At 48.5% G+C, this 26100-nt stretch overlaps 1 protein-coding gene and 1 long non-coding RNA gene across 2 annotated transcripts; one reads left to right on the top strand and one right to left on the bottom strand.

Annotated features, from left to right (window-relative positions):
- The first annotated feature begins 1313 nt into the window (after nucleotides 1-1313).
- On the top strand, nucleotides 1314-21078 carry SLC35E1 (solute carrier family 35 member E1). Its single transcript, XM_060630555.3, has 6 exons — nucleotides 1314-1797; nucleotides 2201-2271; nucleotides 3829-3966; nucleotides 5347-5472; nucleotides 17283-17528; nucleotides 17983-21078. The coding sequence occupies exons 1-6, from the start codon at nucleotides 1377-1379 to the stop codon at nucleotides 18211-18213; spliced, it is 1233 nt and encodes a 410-aa protein (XP_060486538.1). The 5' UTR covers nucleotides 1314-1376; the 3' UTR covers nucleotides 18214-21078.
- LOC132678336 (uncharacterized) lies at nucleotides 14011-26100 on the bottom strand. The gene is made up of 2 exons (XR_014136463.1): nucleotides 25894-26100; nucleotides 14011-15211 (listed from the first exon to the last, which is right to left on the bottom strand). It is a non-coding gene; the product is annotated as an uncharacterized LOC132678336 (long non-coding RNA).

Here is a 26100-nt window from a genome sequence, read left to right as displayed (position 1 = left end):
CAAAACAAAACAAAAAAAGAAAAAAAAAGGCCATGTCAGAGAACTGTTTGCTATGGAGAAACTAGTTCCTTTCTAAGTCCACTGTGGCTTGTAATGTGGGCCAGCCTTGCTGCTGTGTGGACTTCCCCAGGAAGTGATTTGCTCTGTGACAAAGGGTCACAGCTGTGTAGGCACAGCTGTAAGATACTAGGGTACAGGTTGGCATCTTATGAGCATCTCCCTTTCTCAGACCTGGGCGTTAGGATGGGTCCCTGCTCCCTGCCCCCACCTGCAGGGACCACTTCTGAGTGTCCAGTAAGCCCAGGACAAACATAGTGCCTGCTTTGGGAACACGGTTAAGCTGAGATTTCCCTCTCGCATATTGGAAATCATTGGGTTGCCACTTTATAATTTGCCAAGTAAGGACGTTGTAAAAGGGCAGCTTAACCCCCCATTTCCCGCCCCCACCCTCCCCGGAAAGTTCGTCAGTACGTGATGTTTGGAACACAAATCAGTCTTTCAGTTTAGGAACATCTTGCTGAAAACACCATCCTGTTTCCTCTGCTAGGGTCTGGGGCTGCTCTAGCCTGGCCTTGGACATCAGCGCTCAGGGCCTCGCACCTCTCCCTCCGGCAACAGCTCTGGAGACAGGTGCCCCAGTAGACTACCACGGCCACAGCTCCCGAATGGGCCAGGGGACCTGAGCCAAGTCGCCTCCCCTCTCTGGGCTTCGGTCTGTCCGTCTGTGAAATGGGGATGGGGTAATACCTACCGCGCAGCGCACGTCGCGGTGATTCTCAGAACGAGCTCCCAGAGACCGGGCTTGCCCCTCTATCGGAGTCCGGCCACGGGAGTCCGTTCCCGTGTTTTTGCAGAAAAAGGATGTAGCTCATGGAAAGCTTTCACAATTTGGTTTCTTTTCAGTAAGACCTGCTCTTTTACCCTTGCTGTCCGCCGCCACTGCCTCCCGCCCATGAGGAATCTGGCTGAAGGGAGCCGATGTAGCGTGGACATCGAGGTTTGACCCCCGGCTGGATGGCCCGATCACAGACGCTGACGCGACAGGGTCTTTGCGCTCCTGCCCGTTCACTTCGAGACCTGGCTCCGGGTCCCCTAGGCCAACCCACCGGCGGGGAAACCCGGCGGCGGCCGGGCCAGGGTCCGCGTCCCCTCCTTCCGCTTCCGGGATAGGCCTAGCCCCGCCGGAAGCCCACCCGAGGGGCGGGGCCTGCGCCCGCTACGTGGTGGCGGGCGCGTCGGCCGGCGCGAGGCGGTGACGCAAGGCAGCGGCGACCAGTGGAGAGCGGCGTTGGCCGGCGCGCCCGCCTCCACCCGGCCCCGCCCCCGCCCGGCGTCGGGCCGTCGGACGGGCGGGAAGAGGTGGCCGCTCGGGCAGGATGGCGGCGGCGGCGGCGGTGGGCGCGGGCGCGGGGGGCCCGGGAGCGGCGGGCGGCGGCGGCGGCGGGGCGCGCGAGGGCGCGCGGGTGGCGGCGCTGTGCCTCCTGTGGTACGCGCTGAGCGCGGGCGGTAACGTGGTCAACAAGGTGATCCTGAGCGCCTTCCCGTTCCCTGTGACCGTGTCGCTGTGCCACATCCTGGCGCTGTGCGCGGGGCTCCCGCCGCTGCTGCGCGCCTGGCGCGTGCCCCCCGCGCCGCCCGTCTCGGGCCCCGGGCCCGGCCCACATCCGTCTCCCGGCCCGCTGCTGCCGCCGCGCTTCTACCCGCGCTACGTGCTGCCACTCGCCTTCGGCAAGTACTTCGCGTCCGTGTCAGCGCACGTCAGCATCTGGAAGGTGCCGGTGTCCTACGCGCACACTGGTGGGTGCAGCGGCCGGCCTGGGGGGCGGCGGCCGGGACGCGCCGCCCGGGGTTTCGGCGCGTGGGTAGGAGTGCGCTGGCGGGGCTGCGCCCCGACGGCCTGGAATACCAGACCGAGAAGTCAACTTCTGTTGGCGAGGGGCTGGGGGCCAACGAGACTTTTAGCAGGGGAGCGACTCGCACAGGGGTCTAGGGGAGGGAAGTGGCTGGGAAGAGAGCTGGGAGCTGAGCAGGGCGGGTCGCAGCTATTGGGCTGCGGGGAAGCTCCCCGGAAAGAGAAGGGCCGAGGAGGCTTGAAGGGCTGCCAGGCGCTCCCATCGCACTAGTGGAGTTGGGACAGGGTCCCAGGGTGGGTTCTGGGACGGAGACGGCTCCCTGAGAGCCCCCTCGCCTCTCTTTGCAGTCAAGGCTACCATGCCCATCTGGGTGGTTCTCCTGTCCCGGATCATCATGAAGGAGAAGCAAAGCACCAAGGTAACCTGGGAGGGTTCTGGGCCGGTGGGGGCCCCAAGGTCTTCCTGGCTGGTGCCCAGCTGGTGACGTGGTCGCGGCTCCTGGCTTCCTGTCAAATCAGGAAGTCTGCTTAGAGGCTTCTGGTGGCCCTTTCACTAATGTTCTGTAATCACTTTGGAGGCAGTGGTGTGCAGTGTGTGTGCCCCCGAGTTGTCTCTGCCGTGTGGTCTTGGGGACACTCCTGTCCCTCTCAGGTCCAGCTTCCCTTCGTGTTTTGGTTCCCTCCGTGTGGTTGCTAGCGGGCGGTGACTCGGTCCCATCTTGGCCAGGCCCCACGTGCCCCTCCAGGGGGACCCGGAATGGAACATCTGACGTCTTGCTGGAACTCTGACAAAGTTTCACTTCTTCGCGAGTGACCGCAGTCAGGTTGGGGACTTCTGGGGTCCGAAGTGAGGTGCTAGTCAAAAGAGTGATTTTGGCAAAATCCAACAAAGTCTTCGAAATGAAAACAACCAGGAACTGTGAGTGTCTGGGACTGGAAACGAAAGCAACACGCAGAGCCTAGGACCGCATAAGGAAGATGCTTTGGGCACAATCCAGTGTCTGTTCAAGATGCCAAGCCTGGGTATTTCCTGGCTTGGGGCGAGAGGAGCTGTGGCTTCAGCCAGAGACGGCCTTGCTCCTTGTCCTTAAGTGGAAGTGCAACTCCTGTCGTCCCAGCTGGAATCCATTTCGTGCTGGACAGAGCGCCTCTTCTCTAGGTGGTTGGTTTCTGGCATCCTGTATTTTATGTAACTCAGAGTGGCGGTGCCCTGGATCGGCTTATAGAAATTGGGCCACTTCTGGCTGATTTTTTTGTTTCAGCCTCTTTTCTGTCTGTAAGACCTGGGTGTGCTCTGGAACCCGCCCCCAGGGTGATGTCAGGTGTGACTTGTCTCCCTGGGTCCGAGTTGCCTGGGAGGTGTGTAGCTTCATCACTCGATATCACGTCATGTTTATCAGGTTTCCCTGTCGTTCGGGACATTGTACCCAGCTTGGGCAAGGAGCCGGCACCTTCCACTGTGGGGAAGGACTGAGGAATGGCCTAGGCATGTAGGGACCCACCCTATGAGACAGATAAGGCAGGTGATTGTCATTCTTGATCGCAGGGGAAGAAGTGGGACTTAAAGGGAAAGGGGAGAGTCAAATAGCCTAATAGCCTGAGGCCCACAGCCAGCAGGGGGGCGGGGGGGGGGGGGGCTGGAATTCAGGTCCCCCAGTCCGGAACCCTTGTTCTGACCCTCTGGGGCGTTTGAGAGGGCCTTACACCACCTCCTAAAATTCCTGCAGTGCTTTTAAAGTGTCCTTTGTAGGAAAAGGGTGAGCTAGAGGTCCAAAATGGATCCCATTTCTCCAGAAGTTTGGAGCCATTTAGCCACCAGATCTCAGGAACCATCGCATACGCTCTGGGCCTTGTAAAGTTGGACCTTCCCTTTGGTGAGGGACGGGAGACCGAGGCTCTCCTCCAGGCCCAGGGGCGTGTGGGGGGCAGCCTGGCTCAGCCTCGGCCATCCGCCCCTCCTGCCCCCCTTCCCGCAGGTGTACTTGTCGCTCATCCCCATCATCAGCGGCGTCCTGCTGGCCACTGTCACCGAGTTGTCATTCGACATGTGGGGGCTCATCAGCGCCCTTGCTGCCACACTGTGCTTCTCGCTTCAGAATATTTTCTCCAAAAAGGTATTTGGGTACCGTCTGGGACATGCCTGGTGGTTTGCGGGTGCACAGGCAGGCGGCCTGTGAAAATGCGGTCAAGGAGGGTTTCCCTTGGTGTTGAAACAAACAAAAATCCTGTGGCCCTTCTGCTGGTTTTGTATTTGTTTCGTTTTCTTAAGTAATTTGTTTCCTTTTATAAAATTAGCATATATTCAATGTGGAAAACTAGATAAAAGTCCCCCCACCCCCCAAAAATCAGAAAACTTGTGTCAGGTACCATAGTGGGTGCTGGAGATGACTAATCAATCCCTGCGGCCAGGGATTTCCACGCTATTGAGCAAAATCACAGTACTTTCCCCTAAAGAACTACTGGGTTTTTTTTTCCTTTTAATGTTTGTTATTTTTGAGAGAGAGAGAGTGCAAGCGGGAGAAGAGGAGAGAGAGAGAGAGAGAGAGAGAGGGAGGGAGGGAGAGAGGAGACACAGAATCCAAAGCAGGCTCCAGGCTCTGAGATGTCAGCACAGAACCTGACGTGGGGCTCAAACTCACCAACTGTGAGATCTTGACTGGAGCCGAAGTCCAACACTTAACCCACCGAGCCACCCAGGTGCCCCAAAGAGAACTACTGTTAATGCTAGTAGGGGTCTTTTTCTGTACAGTTTTTAGAGTTGTGATATTATAGGTACGTTTCAGAATTGTGCTTTTGAAAAGTAAAATTAGTACATTTTCATTTACGATTACAACATTCTCCCATTTCATTAAAAATTATTGCTCTAGGGACACCTGGGTGGCTCAGTCAGTTGAGCATCTGACTTTGGCTCAGGTCATGATCTCACGGTTCGTGAGTTCCAGCCCCACATCAGGCTCACTGCTGTCAACCTAGTAGTGCAGAGCCAGCTTCTGATCCTCTGTCCCCTGCTCTCTGCCCCTCCCCCACTTGCGCTTTCTCAAAAATAAGTATTTAAGAAAAAAACTATTTTTCTCCAACCATTCATTATAAGGAACGCAGCAACAAACATCTTTGTGTGTGCAGGTTTTCTGTCTCGAGTTATTTCCGTACGTTGTTGGGTCGGAGTATATGAGATATTTATGGCTGCTGATAGACTTTGCCTGGTTGCATTCTGGAATGTGCATGAGCTGATTTAGACATAAACCAGTAGAATTTCAGAGTGCCTGTTTCACTACAGCTTTACCAGTTTTGAGTGTTGGTGTTTTTCACTCTCAGTCCCTCATATTTGTCTTGGGCACGGGCTGTGTGTCTCATCATAGGGCACTGGTAGGTTTGGTGGTCAAGGTCAGATGTCAGGGCTTATGTATAGTCACTGTGTTTGGGGCCTGGGTAACTGGAGCCCTTCTTGCCATGTTTAGTTTCAGTCGGCCTTTACAGAGGTTTTCTCTTTTCAGGTGTTAAGAGATTCACGGATCCACCATCTCCGGCTGCTGAACATCTTGGGCTGCCACGCTGTCTTCTTTATGATCCCCACGTGGGTCCTGGTGGACCTTTCAGCTTTCCTGGTCAGCAGCGACCTGGTGAGTTGGCCGGTGCCACGGACACACCCTTTTCTTAACGAGTTCCAAACCAGTTGCTTTGCCGGGCAGTTACACCTGTGTTGACTTTGGGACATTCGGGGCCCCTGGCAGCCAGCCAGCCCTCTTAAGGCTCGGCTTTGTCATGACGCAGTTTTCGTGCAGTCGAGGAAGTCGTCTTCCTTTGCACTTCCTCCTCCAGCGTGCTGGATCTCAGGTGTTGATGGCTGCTTCATTTGTGCCAGTGGCATCAGGAAGGAAAATGCCAGCACGGGCGACTTTCCTGTCCTGACAGTCTGGCTCAGATCTCACTTTGACTTGTCAAAACTGTGTTTGCATAGCTTGATTCCTCTCTTGGTGTCATCTCCGTCCGTACTTCCTTTACTCTGGGTGTGTGCGGAGCTCTCTGAGCGCCAGCAAGAAGCTTCCCACCACGTGCAGGGCCAGCCTCCAGACGGTTCACTGGAAGCTAAGCAAGTGAAAAAATAAATAAAAAAGAAACTAAGCAGATGACAGTGATAAGGAGGAGGTAGGCGTGGTTTCTTCAAAGCCGGAGTTACAGAGGGTAAGAGAGGGTAGTAAATTTTATTAGGGCTTAATGAGGCCCGATAGAGTTCTTGGCATTGGTCTTCAATCCTCAGCACTGCCTGGAGACATAGTGCACGTTATTTCCATTTTCCAGATGAGGAAAGTGGCTCTGTTCTCACTTCCTTTCTATATTGATTAGCTGTAATTTTTCTGTAAAGAGCTTTCCATCATCACTCAGGACTAGTGTGTTACTTTCAACTACACGAAAAGCAGTTCAGTGCTTTTCTTTCATTTTTTTCTTAATTACCAATTTTTAGAGAACACTTCTTAGCTTACTGTAAATGTTAACCAGTGAATGGGGGGGGTGTTTTTTGTGGGAGGGGTAAAGGAAGGTCCTTTTATATATTCTTTTTTTTTTCAACATCTTTGTGGACGCCTGTGTCAGTTGCACATCTTAACACTTTTTCTATTCGGATTATCCTGTCTCGGCCAACGGAGTCCTTCCCACTGGCTCCCTGTCCTTCTGACAGCACAGGTCAGCCTTTGGTAGCTTTTGGTCCAGCAGGATGTTGTTTCCCATATCGTGCCTCTCCTGTCCCAGACTTGCAGTCAGCCGCTCCTTCGAGAGTCCGGGTTGCTTGTGGTAGAGAGCGCTGCTGAGAGAGACAGGCCGTGGTGCTCACCGCTGTCGGGTTGTCATTGCTTTTAAGTCTTTGTGGTAAAAAACTAGGAAAGCCCTGTTGGGGCAGAGGGGAGAGTTCATTCCAGTTCATTGCAAAATGTAACATGACAGGATTCGTCACGGCTGTGATTTTTAAGTGTACGTCTTTTCGGGTACGCTTGATTCCTTCCCGTAATTACTCACGCACAAGATTCCACTGTATGCACACATAATCGCTTCAGAGTGAAAATGCCCACAGGCCAGCTGCGGACAGGATTCTGAGTTTAAGGTTTCTTTGCCGGTCTTCTTTGTCCTTAGGACATGTCCCGTTAAAGATGCACAGTTGGAATGCTGTGTTCTAAGGGCACTGGAAATAATTGTTTTCACAATGTGCCCGTGTCACCAGCTTGTCCGGTTGGGTTCTTTTACTTCCATCTGTTTTCCATTTGTGGCATTGCTTTCCTCCCCCCGCCCCCCAACACTGAATTTGTCAGATACCTTTATATTTCCAAAGCCAAATGAGATGAGGAGGTTTTTTCAAAGAAGTCTGGCTTCAGGGGCGCCTGGGTGGCTCTGTGGGTTATACGTCCAGTCTTGATTTCAGCTCAGGTCATGATCTCAGGGCGTGGAGCTCTGTGCCGGGTGTGGAGCCTCCTTAAGATTCTCTCCATCTCCCTCTCCCCTTCCCCTCCTCGCAAGCACGCACTCCCCACCCCCGCCAAAGTAAATAAATAAAATAAAGACAAAAAATAAAAATATTAAGAAACAAAAAACCCCAAGAAGTCTGGCTTCAGTCCCTATCACCTCCTGCTTTCTTGTCCCTCCCCTGGAGTTCTTCATCGCTATGCTCTTGGTTTATTCTTTCAGGGTTTCTTTTTGCAAGTATAAACACATCTGTATATATTCCTACCTTTCTCCTCCTTACACAGAAAGTGACTTTTTAGGTAGAAAGGAGCACTTTGCTATTTTCCCTCCGTGATCTTTCCTGGGGATCGATTATTCCCTATTGACATATTTAGGTCTTTCTCATTCTTTTTATTGGCTGCAGATACTGCTGGTGGGTTTCGTGTCAGTTTTCTTACTACGTCCTGTGACAGCTCCTTAGTGTCTCTGTATATATGCACACAAACACGTGCTTCCAGGCTCGGCTCTAGTAACTTTGCTTGTATTTGCATTCAGGACACGTTTTAGTTTTATTCCAGTGATTACCTTGTTTGTAATACCTTTAGTGACCTGTTCTCTTTGTCGAGCCCATACATATTTTTTACCTCGATGGGGTCCTCGTACGCTCCAACAGTTTTCCGGGGAGCACTCTGTATTTGACAGTGCTGGGGTGTGAAGGCAGGGCCCCTACCTATCTGGGCTCCCCCTCCCTGCCCTGTGTCTCTGGCACAGACGCCGGGTGACGTGGCCCCATCCCAGTGCTGTGCTTCGTGGCGGTACAGGGAGAAGGATCAGGTAGGAGAGCATCACCTGGAGTCTGCCGCTCGCCGTGTCACCAGGATTCAAAGGCTGTGTGTGGTGGGTAGTTCTGCACATGGGCAGCCCCACTGCTGACAGCTTGACCGAAGCCAGGCAGGGATCACTAGACTCCGAAGCAGGCGGCCTGGTTTTAAAGCTTTTACAAGATGAGTGAAGCAGCTATTTGAGAACAGAAAAGTAAATGGCAGTGGACAGGCTGGGGTTGAAGACCAGATTTCAAATTACCACCGAGTCAGCAGTTTGCTTTTCTTTTCTTCCTTTTTTTTTTTTTTTTTTTTTTTTAATTTTTAAAATGTTTTTATTTTTGAGACAGAGACAGACTATGAGCATGGGAGGGGCAGAGAGAGAGGGAGACACAGAATCCGAAGCAGGCTCCAGGCTCTGAGCCGTCAGCACAGAGCCCAACGCGGGGCTTGAACCCACGGACTGTGAGATCATGAGCTGAGCCGAAGTTGGACACTTAACCGACTGAGCCCCCCAGGCACCCCTCTTTTCTTTTTTTTAAGTTTATTTATTTTGAGAGAGAGAGAGCAAGAGTGAGTGGGGCAGGAGCAGAGAGAGGGAGAGACAGGATCCCAAGTAGACTCCCTGCCGTCAGTGAAGAGCCTGACATGAGGCTCGAACTCATGAACCGTGAGATCATGACCCAAGCCGAGATCAAGAGTCAGAAGCTTAACTGACTGAGCCACCCAGGTGCTCCTCAGTTTGTCTTTCTTTTGCCTCCTGTATCTTCAGCCTTAACTCGCAGCCCCGGGTGCTGCACGTGGTGAGAACAGAGCGAGACACCCTCTACTTCTGGATCAGGGAATAGGAAAGGGGGTTCCTGATGCTCAGGGTAGGGGAAATGCCCTTCTGGCTTTTTCTGTTATTTTTGTTTCTTTGTTCTCCTGTGTCCCAGGCCCCTGGCAATCCTGTGGCAATGGTAGCAGCAGGGTCCCACAGCACCTGAGATGCTGAGTGAGGGCAGCCTCCCTCTGCGGTCAGAGTGGGATTAGCCCCCACTGTGTATTTTTCTCTTTTAATCAGCCCACTGCTTGGTCCCAAGTAGAGGTACAGTTGTGGGAAGGCCATAGTGTAGAGCGGGATAACTGTGCCCCAGCCCTTTGACTAGAGGACTGGTTCCTAGGGGAACCCTAGGCCACGGTCGGTACCAGGGAGATCGTGGAGGAGGAGGAACTTGGGAAAGTGACCTCAGAAACACCATGAAATCCTAGGCTCAGCCCCGAGCTGTACATGTGAGGATCTGACCCTAATTGCACACCAAAGACTGACACTGAATTGAGGTAGACTGCCGCCCACATCCCAGACTGATTGCTGGGTAGCGCACACTCCGGATGGAGCCGCGTACTGCTGGAGAGGCTTTGGAAACACAACTGACATTGGAACCAACACCCCCAGAAGGCTTGTCAAGCTTGTAGCCTGAACCCGACGGAGTCTGCTAAAACAAAATTCCGTATCAACGTTCTGTAGAGGATTTAAGTAAGACCTACAGTCTTACAATATCCGAAACGTCCAGAATATAATCCAAAATTACTCGGCATATGAAGAACCAGGGAAATTTCAAGTCCCTTCTCATAGAAGACAATTAACAGATGCCAACACTGAGATGACACAGATCTTGGAATTATTGAACAGCGACTATTTTTTTTAAGTTTATTTATTTTGAGAGAGAGCACGAGCGGGCAAGTGGGGGAGGGGCAGAGAGAGGGAGAGAGAGAATCTCAGTTAGGCTCTGCGCTATCATTGTAAAGCCCGATGCAGGTCTCAAACCCACAAACCCACAAACCTCAGATCATGACCTGAGCCAAAGTCAGATGCTTAACCAACTGAACCACCTAGGCGCCCCTGAAAAATGTCTTAAAAAAAAAAAAAGTATTTACTTTTGAGATAGAGAAAGCGCCAGCTGGGAAGGGGCAGAGAGACAGGGAGACAGGAACTGAAGTGGGCTGCACACTGACAACAGAAAGCCCGATGCAGAGCTCAAATTCATGAGGTGTGAGATCATGACCTCAGCCGAAGTCAGACACTTAGCCAACTGAGTCACCCAGGCACCCCCTGAACAATGACTTTAAAGCAATGATTATAATCATGCCCCAAAAGGTAACGTGAATTCTCTTGAGACAAATGTAAAGAATGAAAGGCAGAAGAACCAAATGGAAATTTTGGAAATTCAGAAAGAGTAGCTTAAAAACTCAGTGGATGTGTTCAGTAGTAGAATGGAAATGACAAAGGAAAGGGTCAGTAACTCAAAGATAGATCAATAGAAATTATCCAGTTTGACCCGCAGAGAGAAAAAAAAGATTAAAACACAAACAAGCAAAAAATCTGGAAGCAGCCAGAGAAAAATGATGCATTACTTACAGAACAGCGGTTTGAATGACTGTGGATTTCTCATTAGAAACCATGAACACCAGAAAGAGGTGAAATAACATTTTTAAAGTACTGAAACTAAGAACTAGCAACACATAGTTTTATATCCAGTGAATACAGAACCTCCAGAACCAATAGAACTATAAAAAAAAACCCACCAAGCAAAAAGATAATATCAGCAACCAACTGGGTATCTCACTGACATTTGTAGAACATTTTACCCAACAACAGTGTAATAGACATTCTTTCCAGGTATTCATGGAACATTCACCAAGAGAAACCATATTCTGTGTCATAAAACAAACTTTAACAAAAAATCTGAAAACATATAGGGGTGCCTGGGTGGCTCAGTTGGTTAAGTGTTGACTTTTGATCTCGGCTCAGGTCACAATCTCATGATTTGTGGGTTTGAGCCCCGTGTCGGGCTTTGTGCTGACAGCACGGAGCCTGCTTGGGATTCTCTGTCTCCCTCTCTCTCTTTCTGCCCCTACCCCACCTGTTCTCTCTCTCTCTTCTCTCTCTCTCTATAAATAAATTAAAAAAAAAAAAAGATACGAAAACATACAAAGTATCTTCTTTGACAGCAGTAACAGGAAAATCTCCACAAACATTTAGAAATTAAGTAACACATTTCTAAATGATGCAGGGCCCAAGAGGAAGCCTCAAGGGAAATAGATATTTTCAACTGAAGCAAAACAGAAAAGAAGACATTACAAACACCAAGAGTGAAAGAGGGAATATCACTATAGACCTCACAGACATTAAAATGATGGAGATATTACTGACTATTCTATATACAGCATAGATGAAATAGACCAATTCTTCATAAACCACAATCAAAACTCACCTACCGAAGATGAACTAGATAACCTAAATAGTCCTATAGCTTTTTTTTTTTTAATTTTTTGATGTTTTATTTTTATTTTTGAGAGAGAGAGGGAGACACAGAATCCAAGGCAGGCTCCAGGCTCTGAGCTGTCAGCACAGAGCCCTATGTGGGGCTCAAACTCACGAACCGCGAGATCATGACCTGAGCCAAAGTCAGACACTTAACCAACTGAGCCACCCAGGCACCCCAGTACTCCTATAGCTTTTAAGGAAATTGAATTCATAGGTTCAAACTTTCTAAAAAGAAATCATCAGGCCCAGCTGGTTTCACTGGCAAATTCTACCACACATTTAAGAAAAAATAAATATCGATTCTACACAGTCTCCTCCAGAAAACAGAAGACAGGGGAATGCTTTGGGCCATATAACAAAACCAGTATTCCTCATGGACGTTGGGGCAAAAGTTAACAGAATATTAGTAGGGGCACCTGGGTGCCTCAGTTGGCTGAACATCCAACTCTTGATTTCAGCTCAGATCGTGATTCCAGGGACATGGGATCAAGCCCCACATCGGGCTCTGTGCCAAGCATGGAGCCTACTTAAGATTCATTCTCTCTGTCTCTCTCGCTCGCTTGCTCTCCCCATTCCCCCCACTCACATTCTCTGTCTAAAAATTTAAAAAAATAAAAAAATATTTTTAAAAGCCCCAAATACTAGTAAACCGAATGTAGCAATGTATAAAAAGCATAATACACTATGACAAAATGGGATTTAAATCAAGAATGCAAGGCTAATTCAATATTTGAAAATCAGTGTAATCTCTAACAGTTTAACAAAGAAAATCACTTATTCATTTCAACTGATACAGAAAAGGCATCTGACAAAACCCAACATCATTCATGAAGATAAACACAACTAGGGGCGCCTGGATGGCTCAGTTGGTTGAGCATCTGACTCTTGGTTTTAGTGCAGGTCATGATCTCACTATGTAAGATCAAGCCCGGAGTCGCAGATCCCACTTAAGATTTTCTTCCTCCTCCTCTGCCCCTCCCTGACTCATGCATGCACATGCATGCTCTCTCTCAAAATAAAATAAAATACAAAGTCAACAAACTAGAAATAGAAGGAAACTTCCTCAACCTGATTTTTTTTTACACGAAAGCTGATTCTTACCGTCAACAGCCATTCTTTAAACACGAACATGCATATAGAATATTCTGCACACACATCACAGTTTTTAACATTAACGGTTAAACACACAACCTACATCCTCATGAAAATAGTCAAAATGCAAACATAAAACAAAAGTCTTACTAATTTTTAAAAAGTTTGTGTTGGGTCCCACTTGTACAACATAATTAATTTAGACGTTTTCATTTTGGCTGTACATGAAAAAAGCAGCCAGTTGAAAATAAAGTCATTGAGGGTTTTTAAATAGCAGAATAGGCAGTTTTGCCATGCAGGAGAAACAATGTTAAATATTAGTTTTCCCAAAAAATCCACATTTAAAAATATTTAGTTCAAGTCACAGAATTTTTCTCAGTAGAGACCTCAATGTGATGCATAATTAGCTGCCTTAGATGGCCCATTTGAAAGGACGGTGTCCCTTCCCCAGTATAACGTTACTGATTTTGGCACAGAAAAGAAGTCTTAAGTATGAGAACATGATAAAAAAAGATGGAAGAGAACAGAGGAAAGAAAGAAACAGCAAGAAAGAGTACATGAGCTAGTAGTCGCAATCACTGAAAACTGCATTCTCAGCCACTGCAGAATACTAACACCATGATGAAAGATTGGAGGTTTTTCCTGCTAAATTCAAGAATAATTTCAGGATGTTCATGCTCAACATGTTTATTCCACATCATACTTGACATCCTGGCCAGTGCAATAAGACAAGAAAAAGAAATAAATAGATTTGAAAGGAAGAAATAAAATTCTAACCAGTAAAACCTTGTTCTTTAGTATTAATTATAAATAATTGCTTGAATTTTAACTTCAATTTTTCTCCTTGGAAAAGGTGGTAATGAAGAAAAGTTGAGATCCATTAATCTACACAGGCATACCTTGTTTTATCGCACTTAGCTTTATCACACTTCGCAGATACTCCATTTTTTACAAATTGAAGGTTTGTGGCAACCTCACATCAAGGAAATCTGTTGGTGCCGTTTTCCCAACAGCATTTGCTCACTGTGTCTTTGTGTCATGTTTTAGTAATCTTTGCAATCTTAAAAACTTCTTAATTGTTAGTGCATTTGTTATGGTGATCTCTGAGTGATTATGACTGACTGAAAGCTCAGGTGATGGTTGGCATTTGGGAATAATAAAGTTCTGTACATTTAATTAAGGCGTACCCCTTTTTTAAGACATAATGCTATCGCACATTTAATAGTCTACAGTATAAATATAACTCCTATACGCACTGAGAAACAAAATTCACTTGACTTGCTTTATCGCAATATTTCCTTTATTGCAGTGGTCTGTAAGTGAACCTGCAATATTGCGAAGATATATGCCTGTATATCTGTGTGTGTGTGTGTGTGTGAGAGAGAGAGTGTGCGCGCGCGTGTGGATAGATAGGTATTGAGTTTTTTTAACCTTAAAGCTGATTGGAATATTTACGTAGATAGGCAGACAAACTGGAATAGTCAAAATAAGTCTAAGAAAGAATAAACTTGGAGGAATCACATTATTTAAAGACTTAGTATTAAGGTACAGATACTGGTTAAGGGGGAGACACATAAATCAGTGGAGCAGAATCGTGTGCAACTAAATGCACACAAATTTGGGTAATTGATTTTTGACAAAGATTCAAAAGCAATCACAGGGCAAAGGGTAGTTTAACAAATGGTGTTGGAACAACTGGACATCGATAAGGAAAAATCTGAGCCTTGACTTAGACCTCACACATTACAGAAAACTTAACTCATAATGTATTCTAGACTTAAACGTAATGATAACCTTTAGGGGAAAAGAAACACACACACAGGAGAAAAATCTTCATCATGACTTGGGATTAGTTCTTAAGACATTCCACCAAAAGCAAAGTCCATAAAGAAAAAATTGGTAAATGGAGTCTCATTAAAATTCAAAACTTTTGCTCTGTGAAGACACTACTAAGTGAAAGAAAAGACAGACTCCCAACTGGGAGGAAATATTTGCAAATGACGTACTAACAGAGAACTTGTGTTTTGAATATATAAAGAACTCTCAAAACTCACTAGCAAGATCATAACTTGCTTAAAAATGGGCAAAGGACTTGAACAGACTTTTTCCCATTGGGACTGTCTAGATGGCATGTAAATAGGCAAGTAAAATATGCTCAACATCATTAGGCACTAGAGAGAAACAGAACCATAATAAGATCCACCTCATACCTATTAGAATGGCTGTAATAATAAAAAAATACAATGCCATGTTTGTCAAGGATAAGGCACAGCTAGAATTCTTATATGTTGTTGGAGTAAATACAGAGTGGTACAACCATTCTAGAAAACATTTGGGAGTTTCTTCTGAAGTTAAACATACGCTAATCGTATGACCCAGCAATCTCACATGTGGGTGTTAACTTTAGAGAAATGAAACTCAAGTTCACACAAATGTTTATAGCAACTCCACTCGTGACCTCATGACCACCAAAAACTGGACACAACCCAGATGTCCTTCAACAAGCGGGTGCATAAAAAACGAAACAAGCCCACTTTGGTACATTCATACAACGGAGAGTTGCTTGGCAATGAAAAAGGTCATCAGCTGTTGTTCCTTATGACAGCTTGGGTGGATGTCACAGGCATTATTGCTGAGTGAAAGCAGCCTGTCTGAGAAAGTTCCATCCTGTATCATTCCAGTTCTAGGATCGTCTCTAAAAGGACAAACCTAGAGGGAAGGAGAACACACCGTTAGTTTACCTGGATTGGGGAAGGGGATTCCTACCAAGAGGCCTGGGAGGGTGTTTCGGGGTGAGGGAGTGGTTCTGAATCCTGATTGTGTGGGGAAGAGACACTTGACTGGTATCAGTTTTTTTTAAAAGCTGGATTGACTGGGTTCCTTTTCTGAGAAATAGGGATCTAGGCAAGCTGGCTGGCTCATAAAAACAGCTTGTAAGACCATGTCGGTCATCTCAGGAAAGGACTCGGGAGTGAACAGGTCAGCTTGCCACAGAAGCATGCTGGTGGGCTCACATGCCTTACAGGGGCTGTTCCAACGAGGGGCAAAAGTCAGAGTGACCGTGAGGTCACCTAAGTGTATCTTGCTGCCCTTTGAGAGGACCTTGTGATCCCTCTCTCTCTCTGAGGGTGGTGGAGATGGAATCAGGTGGCCATTCTAAGACCGTTCCAGCTCCCATGCTGGCAGGCCACTAAATGCCACCTTCCCGGAGGGACCCAGCTGTGTCCAGTACCAATGTGGCTTGAGGACTGGGATGCAGAGAGGAGGTGCCACCGCGCAGCTTTGCTGGCTTTGCTACCTTCACTGAGCCACACTAGGTCTTGAGGGTGCTCTGCCCTTGGAGCACGGGGACGTGGGGATTGTCCCAGCACTCCAGACGAGGTCAGACACTGCAGAGGTGGACAGCCTGGAGCTGTGCGTGGCTGGTGTACTGTCTCCTGGGGCCCTTCCCCTGGCCGCCCTGCCCTGTAGCAGCCTCTTGGTGCCCCTTGGTTCCTCAGGACTGGTACCGAGGTAGGACTGTGGGAGGTGGGGAGGCATAGGAGTGGTGCCACATGCCTTCCGGTATCCAGCTCTGAATAGATGTCCGTAACTGTTCAGCACTGGGCATTCCCAGCCGCCTGGCGGGGGCAGCCCCCCACCTAATTCTCAGCTGCTGCCTGTTCTGGGATCAACCCAGTCTCAGGGGGAGGGGTGGGGGAAGGGGGTTCTGTGGTCCAGATGTCTGCTAGTTGTGAGTTCTTAACTTCTGGGCCCCCTTGATCAGAGTGCCTCATTCCAGAGAGGGTCAGATGATAACTAAAGTTTTTGAGAACATCTCGTGTTTGGCTTGGGACTGTTTTAAAGCACTTTCACGGCCATGAACCCTTTTGATTGTCCCCGCAGCAGCACTGTGTGGGCTCAGCAGGGTCAGTGTCTTCTGTCGCACAGAGGAAGAAAGTGTGACTTGAAAGGTCAGGTGGCTGGAGGTGAAGGGCGGGGAGGAGGGGGGGTGGTTCTCAGTAACAGGGCAGACCCAGGGCTTCTTGCTTCTAGCCTGGGACTCTTGTATTACTAGGTTCTGTGCATACTCAGGGGCTGCCTTCCCAGGGCCTCCCTGTCCTACAGAACGTGTCATGTCTGCCACAGTCTGAATGTGTCCCCCCACTCAAATTTCTATGTTGAAACCCAGCCCCTCATATGATGGTATGAGGAGGTGAGGCCCTCGTCAGACAGGGTCGGTTGGCCTTATAAAATGAGACCCAGTGAGTTCTCGCCCCTTCCACCACATGAGGGCACCGTGAGAAGACCCCACCTATGAACTGGGAAGCTCACACAAGACACTGAGTCTCTTTGATCTTGAACTTCCTGGCTTCCCGAACGGTGAGAAATAAATGTCTATTGTTTATACCCCCCACCCGCCCATGGCATTTTGTTATAGCAGCTCAGTTGGACTGAGACAGTGTCCAGTAAGCAGACCTTGCTCTGCTAACCCCACAGCTCCCAGTCCTCACTGTCCGGGACAAGGGAAGCTCCAGTTCACCTCGTGCTCTCCACCCTTGGGGCTCTTGGAGCCTCCCCGTCCTCAGCAGCAACGGAGTGGATTATTGCTGTGCCTGCGTGCAGTGTCGCGAGGGTCAGAGGTTGCGCAGATCAGGCACCTGTTATTACACGGCAACACACAGCTGGAACTGCTCCCCGCCTGGACGCCGACCCCAGTAAGCCCCTTTGTGCCTCTCCCCCACTTCTGCCAGGGCCAGCATGTGACCCCAGTGCTGTTCTTGTTTTCTCGTCTCTGTAGACCTATGTGTCCCAGTGGCCCTGGACGCTCCTGCTCCTGGCTGTCAGCGGCTTCTGTAACTTTGCCCAGAATGTCATTGCCTTCAGCATCCTCAACCTCATCAGCCCTCTGAGCTACTCCGTTGCCAATGCCACCAAGAGAATCATGGTCATCACGGTGTCCTTGATCATGCTGCAAAACCCGGTCACCAGCACCAACGTCCTAGGCATGATGACAGCCATCCTGGGGGTCTTTCTGTATAACAAAGTGAGTCTGAGGTGGGGTGGGGTGTCCCCTCGATACCCAAGGAGGCACCAAGAGTCAGTGGAGGGGAGAAGAAAGGGCCTCACCCTGAGCCAAGAGGCTGGGGTTCCAGCTCCCAGCTTTGTGGCTGACTGGTTTATGGTGTTGGTGTGGCCCTTCCTAGCCCGGCTTTCCTTTTCCTGTGTAGATTATTCTGGGTCCGTGCCATACTCCAGCTGTGGCTTTTGGGTCTGTGGAGACTCTGTCAGGGATCTCACGGTCTCCTCAAGAAGACCGTGTTCAGTCCAGTGTAAAGACACAGATGGCTCACAGGGAGGGCTGGCCATGCCTGAGCCCTGCTAGGGCCAGTGCTTCGGTGGTGCCTTGAAGGGCTGCTCGGATGCCCGTTGCTCCTCTGTCCTGTGCGCATGTCCTGGGGAAGGAGCCAGTTGTCTCACTGACTCTCTTGATCTTGCAGACCAAGTACGATGCCAATCAGCAAGCCCGGAAGCACCTCCTCCCTGTCACAACGGGGGACCTGAGCAGTAAGGAACATCACCGGAGCCCCCTGGAAAAACCCCACAATGGCATCCTCTTCCCCCAGCACGGGGACTATCAGTATGGCCGCAACAACATCTTAACAGATCACTTCCAGTACAGTCGGCAGAGCTACCCAAACTCATACAGTTTGAACCGTTATGACGTGTAGAGTGTAGAGGGCAGGGTGGTACCTGTGTGACTCCTTCCCCCACTCCCTAGCAGTACCAGAAACTTCTGACAACCAGTGAATGTACAACCCAGCCGAGGGGACGGTGCACAACCATCAGAAGACCCTGGGCTTCCCAGCCCCTTGGGGGCAGCAGGACGCTGCCCTGCAGTAAGGGCCACCGCCCTCAAGCTCCCGTGTTCCAGGCCCTTTCTTCCTGGAGTCTGTCATCCGAGGGCTGTGTTGCTGTGGAGATCTTGGCCAGGTTTTTACCTTTCTGTGTGGACTTCTTCCCCAAGTCATGTATTTGAGAGTTCTCGTTCTGCTTTCCAGATAGTATTTCCAGGTAACTCTCCGGAGAGGCGGGATCACTGTGGATGCAGACCTCCCCGAGCAGGCAAGAGGGGGTTCCCGGGGGCCAAGGAAAGGACAGTAGGATGGTGCTGGAGAATGACAAACTAGCTGCTTCAATTCCGCTGCTCAGATAGGCCAAGGGCCGAGGCAGGCATGGAGCAGAGGGGTACTAATTAAAAGCATCTCCAGCAACATAGATGGACCCAGTTTCCGGCCAACCCCTTGGCCGTTTGCAGTTACTGGCAGATCTTCCAAAGAGAAAAGCTACTGCAATTAGCCTTGAATTCTTGGAGCCTAATTCTTTGACCTGCAAGTCAGAGTCAGTATATGTCCAGATCCAGAGGGAAGGGCAGCTGCTGTCTCCTGTGCCCTCTCTTTCCTAGCCAGAGCAGGGCATCTCTCCTTGCTGGGGACAGCAAAGGGGGAGTGGCTGAGGGGCTGTCAGAGCATTAGGAAATCACGTTCAGTGTTTCAAGCTCTGTTTTTGTAATATTCGTTTTGTCTTTTCTGATGAGTCTTCGCTTCTGTGACGACTTAGTAGGATGTTTGGTGGGGAGATGTTAACTTGATGAGGATCTTGCATTTTTCTAGGGAATATTTTGCAGTTGTGTGTGTTTATGCCATTGTCTCCTATGGGGGGTGGGGCGCATGAGGACTGGCTTATAGATTGAAAACGCTTTTGTTCTTAAATGTTTAAAAACAAGAAAAACTCCTTCTGGTGATGCGTGTCTTGATACATTTCAGCATTAGTAGGAAGCGCTGAAGTTTCTGAAGCTCCTAATGGCCCCAGCCGCCGAAAGCAGAATGAATCAAGAATGTCATCTCAACAGTTTGTGTAATAGATGAGACCACAGCACTTTGATTCCATGATCTGATCTGGTGGGGTGTCTGCGTTAGGATCGGAACCATGTCCTGGTGAAGGGGAGAAGCGGCGAGCACCAAGCTAGGATTTGGGTTTGGATAAATCACGTATCAGGAAAATGATGTGGCCCCAGCAGATAGCCCATGTGCCGAGGTTCAGGTCAGGGTCTCCATCTTTCCTAGCGTCACAAGAGGATGCTGTCCTCGCAGAGGGGACCGCTGGCTCAGCCGCTGGGGTCCCTGGTGATGTCTGCCTTCCTTCGGGGCTGTGCCCAACCTCTTGAATAGGCACTCGGAGGAAGGTGCAGGTGGGACAGTGGGTCACCCTTTATGTCTTGGTGAGACATTTCCCCGTCTGAGGGAGTACCATAGCTTATGATGGACTCCTGGTTTGGTTATTTTTGTCAGCTTATGAGTGGGCTGTTCCTGGAGGTCACCCGGTCCCCTTGTGGCTGGAGTTTATGCACCACCAGCCTCAGGTCCCTGTGTGTTCACGTGTCGTTCACTTTCTTGGTAATTATTTTGGTTGGCCCCAAGTTTTGAGACGGTTGCTGTGTAAAACGGGAAGGGGAAATCTGAAGGGCATTTGTGAAAAGAGTTTGCTGAGTGTCTTCACAGAGGCATTACAGTCTGTAGCTGAACTTTTCTCACTGGTGACTAGCAACAAATGGGGGTAATTCTGCACCACAAAGATACTGTGGTAGTTGTTTTTATGATTATAGTGACTGAGTCCTTGAACAGATAATTGAACTCCAAAATGAACTGTGTGTCTTTTCAGGTTTAATGAAATTTATGATGTTGCTAAAATTTGTATATTGTTTCCCTTTTCCAATGCAAGATCTGCTGGCGAGGGGAACGGACTGGTTTTATTACGGTTTATAAATTAATAAATGGGGTATTTAATTCTGTACATAAATCTGCAGCAAGTACATACACTGGAATGAATGAGACAATCATATTAGACCAAATCATCCGATCAAAAGACAAAGACATACTTTTGAGACTTGAAGGTTCAGAGCTGACACTGACCTCCTGAAGGCCAGTTTTCCAGCCACTTTGGCCCTGGCCCACCACCCCCGCCCACTCCCACATTCCCATTTGCAGCTCTGTTCCCCTCTCCCTCTCCCTTGCTGGGGTTTGTGGCAGGAAATTAATCTACCCATCCTTTGTGTGGTCTTGCCTAGGACACTAACTCGAACCCAACTCCTTCATTTTACAGAAGGGGAAACTGAGGCTCAGAGGGCATTTTCGAATAGTGTTTGTTCACTATTTTGAGACTTGGTGTGGACTTTTTAAGCACCTTATTTTAAGTCATTCGTTATAGGGAAAATCAAACCCCTATTACAAAGGAGAGAAACCAAACATGTTGAAGTGAAGAAGCACTTGGGATTTCTCAATTTTGCTGTGTATTTGGTATACATCATGCAACAGGCCCTTTATTGTTGCTGGGATACAACCAGACCCGGGTAACTTAAGGTCTAACAGCCTTAAGGGGATAGAACATTAAATTATTAAAGGAACTGAAAATTGTGAACTTTTTTTTCAGTGGTCACCTGTTTTCAAGAATTAAATGCTATAGACTTCTGTGGGATTGATACTGTGTGTATATTCATTGATGGCATTTACCAAAAATAAACGATGGTCTCCAGGGAATCATGACTGGTCCTAATTTGTCAGTGAGGGTCTGAGTGACCCTGTCTTCAGTGTGCCCGGCAACAAAACATGTAAGAAATAGAACGAACCAACTTGATTCTCACATCTGAGTAAACTGCAACTTTTTTTCCTGAGCCAAAGATGAGGACATGTGATGTGTGAATTTATGACATGGTAGAATAAAACCAGAGACACAGCTCAGCAGTTAATGACATGCCTTTATTGAACAAAATAACACGGAAAACCCAAGAATGTGTAGCAGCTGTGCTCATGGAGCGTATTTTTGAGGAATAGTGGCTAATAGTGAGACCTGCTCCACGCCTAACACAGTGGTGGATTTTCCCCACACAATCCTTACAAGGTTTATTAACTTTATTTTACAGATGAAAATGAGGCTCGAGGGGGTTATCACACAGTAAGTCTGCCTCCAAAGCCCATCCCTCCCCCCATATTAACTCAGAAACCCATTACCTACAGAATTTCCTTCAGCCACAGTTGAAGAGTAGGAGTTTCTGCTACAACAACTGCCCACATCCTTTTAATTCATAATCCTTTTGTTCACTGATTTACTGAACACTTCATTTGAGTCAAGTACAGGAAACAGATGCCTAGGCCTCAGAGCACGCTTGGCTTAATTTGTAGATACGTAACTAAGTTAAGTAGCATATAGGGGCTATATTGGGGATATGGAATGGAAATGTTTGCCTTATTACACTTACAATTCTCAGGTTATTTTACTTGCATATTTTATATTATACACATCTCATTTAACCATCAGAACCCAAGAGGGAGATACTGGCACCATTTTCCAGGGAAGTGGAAACAAAGCCCATGGACCAAGCCAGGAATCCAGGAGTGTCTGACTCCAAGCCAGGGCCCTTTGCCCGGCAGAGCGGCCAAGATAAAGTGAGCTGTTTTGTTTTTCCTCACCTTTGTCACATATTCGCCATGAGAGGAGGTGATGTCCTCAGGGGTGTGTCCTTTCGTTGCAGTTGTGTGGGCCATGCTGCCACAGTAAGACCTTGACGGAGCCCTCCTGTCTGGGCGACCTGGTGGCTTGGCAGTCCACCACTGCAGCTGCAACGGGGCCTCCAGAGGCTCTGCCCCAGGATGGAGTTGCTGCCTCACAACTCAAGACCTGGTCCTACGGAGAATAACAGCTCATGCTGCACGTGGCCCCGTTGTTCAGACACTAGTCTCAACTCCTACCTGGGACTGAACACTCCAGGGACTGGAATACTCCCATTTATCTATCTCCCCAGGGCAACTCCTTTGTGACCAGAGGCTGGCTCGGTGACAAGATCAGGCCCTGAGGAATGCTGCTCCCTCAAAGACTGGATAGGACCTTCTCTGTTCCCACATCATTCCTCCTGCTGTGGCTTCAGCTAGTTGACCACACGGGGTTCAGTTACTGTAGGAAACGAGATTGACAGTAACACCAAGCTTTGGCTTTATTGAGACTACACGTCTGGATGGGCATTAGACTTCCTTAGTCACCCGCTACTTTTTTAATAACAATTTTTATTGTCTATGTATTTTTCAGCTTGAAAAAAATTGTTAAAGCTAAAAAATATCTATACTATACAGACATCAAAAAGAATGAGTTAAGGGTGTCTGGGTGGCTCAGTCAGTTAAGCGTCCAATTCTTGGTTTTGGCTCCAGTCACGATCTTAAGGTTGTGAGATAGAGCACTGAGTTGGGCTCTTGCCCTGCCCCCACTTGTGTTCTCACTCTCAAAATAAATAAACTTAAAAAAAAAAAAAAAAAAGAATGAGCTAGATCTATGTGTGAAGGGAACAATTTCCAAAATATATGGATATATAAATGTGCTTGTGAATACACAGTATGTTTCTGGAAAGACACACAAAAGACAACACAGCAGTTGCCTGTGGGAAGGGTATATATGCGTCTTTTTTTTTTTTTTAATGTTTATTTATTTTTGAGAGAGACAGAGCAAACAGGGGAGGGGCAGAGAGAGAGGGAGACACAGAATCAGAGGCAGGCTCCAGGCTCTGAGCTGTCAGCATAGAGCGTGACACAGGGCTCGAACCCACAGACCACGAGATCATGACCTGAGCCAAAGGCGGATGCTTAACCGACTGTGCCACTCAGGCGCCCTGTTATATACATGTTTCTTTCAAAACATGCCATATGCATATTATTTTATAACCCGCTTTTAAAAAATATGCCATGGGTGCCTGGGTGCCTCAGTCAGTTGAGCATCCAACTTCAGCTCAGCTCATGATCTCACAGTTTGTGAGTTCAAGCCCCGCACTGGGCGCTCTGCACTTGGTGCAAGAACCTGCTTTGGATCTTCTGTCTCCCTCTCTCTGCCTCTCCCCCGCTCACGCACTCTCTCAAAATAAATAAACATTAAAAAAAAAAAAGTATGCCACAAACATTTCCTCATGTTATTAAATATCCTCTTGATTTCGTGCGTCTGTGTACACACATTCTATTGAGGGAATGTGCTATAATTAACCGATCCCTACTGCTGCACATTTAAACACCATTTTATGGGATAACTTTGCAGTGCACAGCATAGCACATACTTCTGATTTGGGATAAATCCTTCACAGCATGTTTGCAGATCAAAGCAAGTATGCATATGGCTTTAGACATTTTTCCATTCTGCTTCTTGGGGTGGGCGGGAGGGGTCTCTTCAAGTTCATCTCGCCCAGGAGTATGCATTTTACTGGTTTCCTTAAGAGTTGTTTCCAGGTTCTTGAGACCATCGGTGCAGCAGCCTCTGCTTTTGGCAACTCGACTGCTTTCTTTTGACCAGTGGATTCTCATTTGGCCCACTGAAAGGAGTCTGCGTGAGGCCGCCTGATGCTTAAGTGTTCAGTTTCAGATAAATGGCATTTTAAACACTAAGAAATTAATGTAGTGGGGCGCTTGGGTGGCTCAGCCAGTTGAGCGTCTGACTTTGGCTCGGGTCGTGATCTCATGGTTCGTGAGTTCGAGCCCCACATCGGGCTTGCTGCTGTCAGCCTGTCAGCACCACAAGTGTCAGAGCCACTTCAGATCCTCTGTCCTCCCCCCCGCCCCTCCCCCGAAAAAACAAAACACTAAAACTAAAAAAAACAAATGTAGGGACGCCTGGGTGGCTCAGTTGGTTAAGCGTCTGACTTGATTTCAGCTCAGGTCATGATCTCACGGTTTATGGGTTCGAGTACCACTGACAGTGTGGAGCCTATTTGGGATTCTCTCTTTCCCTCTCTCTCTGTCCCTCCCCTCCTCCCTCTCTGTCTCTCTCTCAAAATAAATAAACTTAAAAAAAATGACTGTATAAAAGTGGTCACAGGTTTACATAATCATTTGAGGGGACAGTTGAGCATTATCAGTATTAAATGTGCACATCCTACGCTAAATCATTTTAACAGTGGCCTAAAAGTGGAATCAATCAAAGAGGCTCCATAGAGTCTGGCTTGAATAAATTATTGTACACCCACATCACACTGTCCTGAGCAGTCACGAGAAATGACCATACAGATTCGTTAACCTGTCTTGGCTCACAGATCCTGTTAAGACTCTAAAAAAACACTGTGTATCTTTAACTCATGAAAACACATATAGGTACAACAGCGTGCTATCTCTGAATTCCACCCGTGGCGGATCACAAATTAAAACCCTGATGGAGATCTTTACTGGCACCTGCAGCCCCCGGATTACTGGGCTTTATACTGAACAGACCAACATCCATGCTCCCTTTGCCTGGTGTGGTCACACAGCTTGCTGCAGAGTAGGATCTCAGTGCAAACCTCACTTCCCAGGGGCAGGCCATACCCCCCTCCCTCATCAAGGTCTCGGTACCCAGCTGTTTTCCTTAATAACACTGTTGGAATGACAGATTTGTCTACTGATTTATAGGTCTCTGCCCCTCCTCGGCTGCCTGCTCAGGAGAGCAGAGTTCAGGCATCACTGGGACATCACAAGCCACGTTCAGCCTGCTTTTCCGTGAACCAAGAATAGTCTCTACTAGGGAACATCTGCAATCAACTCATGCCAGGGAAGACCAACTTAGAACCGCCAAAAAAAAGCATTCTATTTTTCTCAGCAGACCTGTATTTTAAAAACTGCTTAATCATTACATTCTGAATACCACCAATAAAAAAATGTTAGGGACGTTTTCTCTTTGATTACGCAAGTACCTACATAATATGCTCCGTTTTGCCTCTTGGCCCACAGAGCCTAAAATATTTGCTATCTGGCCCTTTACAGAGAAAGTTTGCCAATTCCTGGCATAGAGCAGTATCTGACATACAGGAGATAATCCATGAGCGTCAGGTGGCGAAATTTGTAACCAAAGAGAAAAATATCTAAAATATATAGACGCTTATTTGCACAGAAAAAATAGGGACGTAGAGCCAACCAAGCGTTAATGGCAAATCTCAAGAAGGTCGGATGACCGGGACGTCCAGTCTACGTTCTCTAACGTTTACGGCTGCTGCTTTTATCTTTCCCCACCATCAGCACGCGTTCGCTTCGTCATCATCTGAGAAGGAATGTGCATCTTTCAGGAAGGCGCCGAGCCCACTGGGCGCGCAGTCTAGAAGGCCGGGCACCCGCAGGTCGTGGGCGCTCGTTCCACGCCGCTTGAATGACTGCACGGAAACCACGCGAGCCCCAAGGGGACGCAGTCTGAGGCCGGCGAGGGTGGCGTAGGTCCCCCGCCCCAAAGTCTTCCTTACCAAAGCGTTGGGTCGAGCGAAAGAAACTGAGCGGAAGGATCTTGTGAAGTTCAACAAGCCCAGTTCCATCCCCGCCAAGCCCGTCGCCTCCCGGACGCACCTCACCTCGTAGTCTTCTCACCGCAGCCTCGCGAGGAGGAAACACAGGCTTTGACCGGCGCAGGGACTCCCCAGGCAGCTGTCCAGCGGAGCACGCAACCTGCCAGGCCCTCCAGCTGCGACGCCGGCTCGGGAGAACGCCGCGGCGGCGGGTAACGGTAGTCCGCGCCTTTCCCCACGTTCCGGGGCGGAGCGCGACAGCGGCCCACTCCGCGCAAGCGCGGGAAGG

Source organism: Panthera onca, chromosome A2 (genome assembly GCF_046562875.1).
Source record: "Panthera onca isolate mPanOnc1 chromosome A2, mPanOnc1 haplotype 2, whole genome shotgun sequence".
In the NCBI taxonomy this organism is placed as follows: Eukaryota; Metazoa; Chordata; class Mammalia; order Carnivora; family Felidae; genus Panthera; species Panthera onca.
The sequence above is the reverse complement of the archived record's forward strand: the minus strand, read 5'-3'. Positions and strand labels throughout refer to the sequence as shown.

Excerpts from the sequence above, each read along its gene's own strand:
- SLC35E1 (XM_060630555.3), top strand. The coding sequence starts at position 1,377 with ATGGCGGCGGCGGCGGCGGTGGGCGCGGGCGCGGGGGGCCCGGGAGCG. Across the intron at positions 3,967-5,346 it reads AGAATATTTTCTCCAAAAAG|GTGTTAAGAGATTCACGGAT; the intron begins GTATTTGGGTAC and ends TTCTCTTTTCAG. Across the intron at positions 17,529-17,982 it reads GGGTCTTTCTGTATAACAAA|ACCAAGTACGATGCCAATCA; the intron begins GTGAGTCTGAGG and ends TTGATCTTGCAG.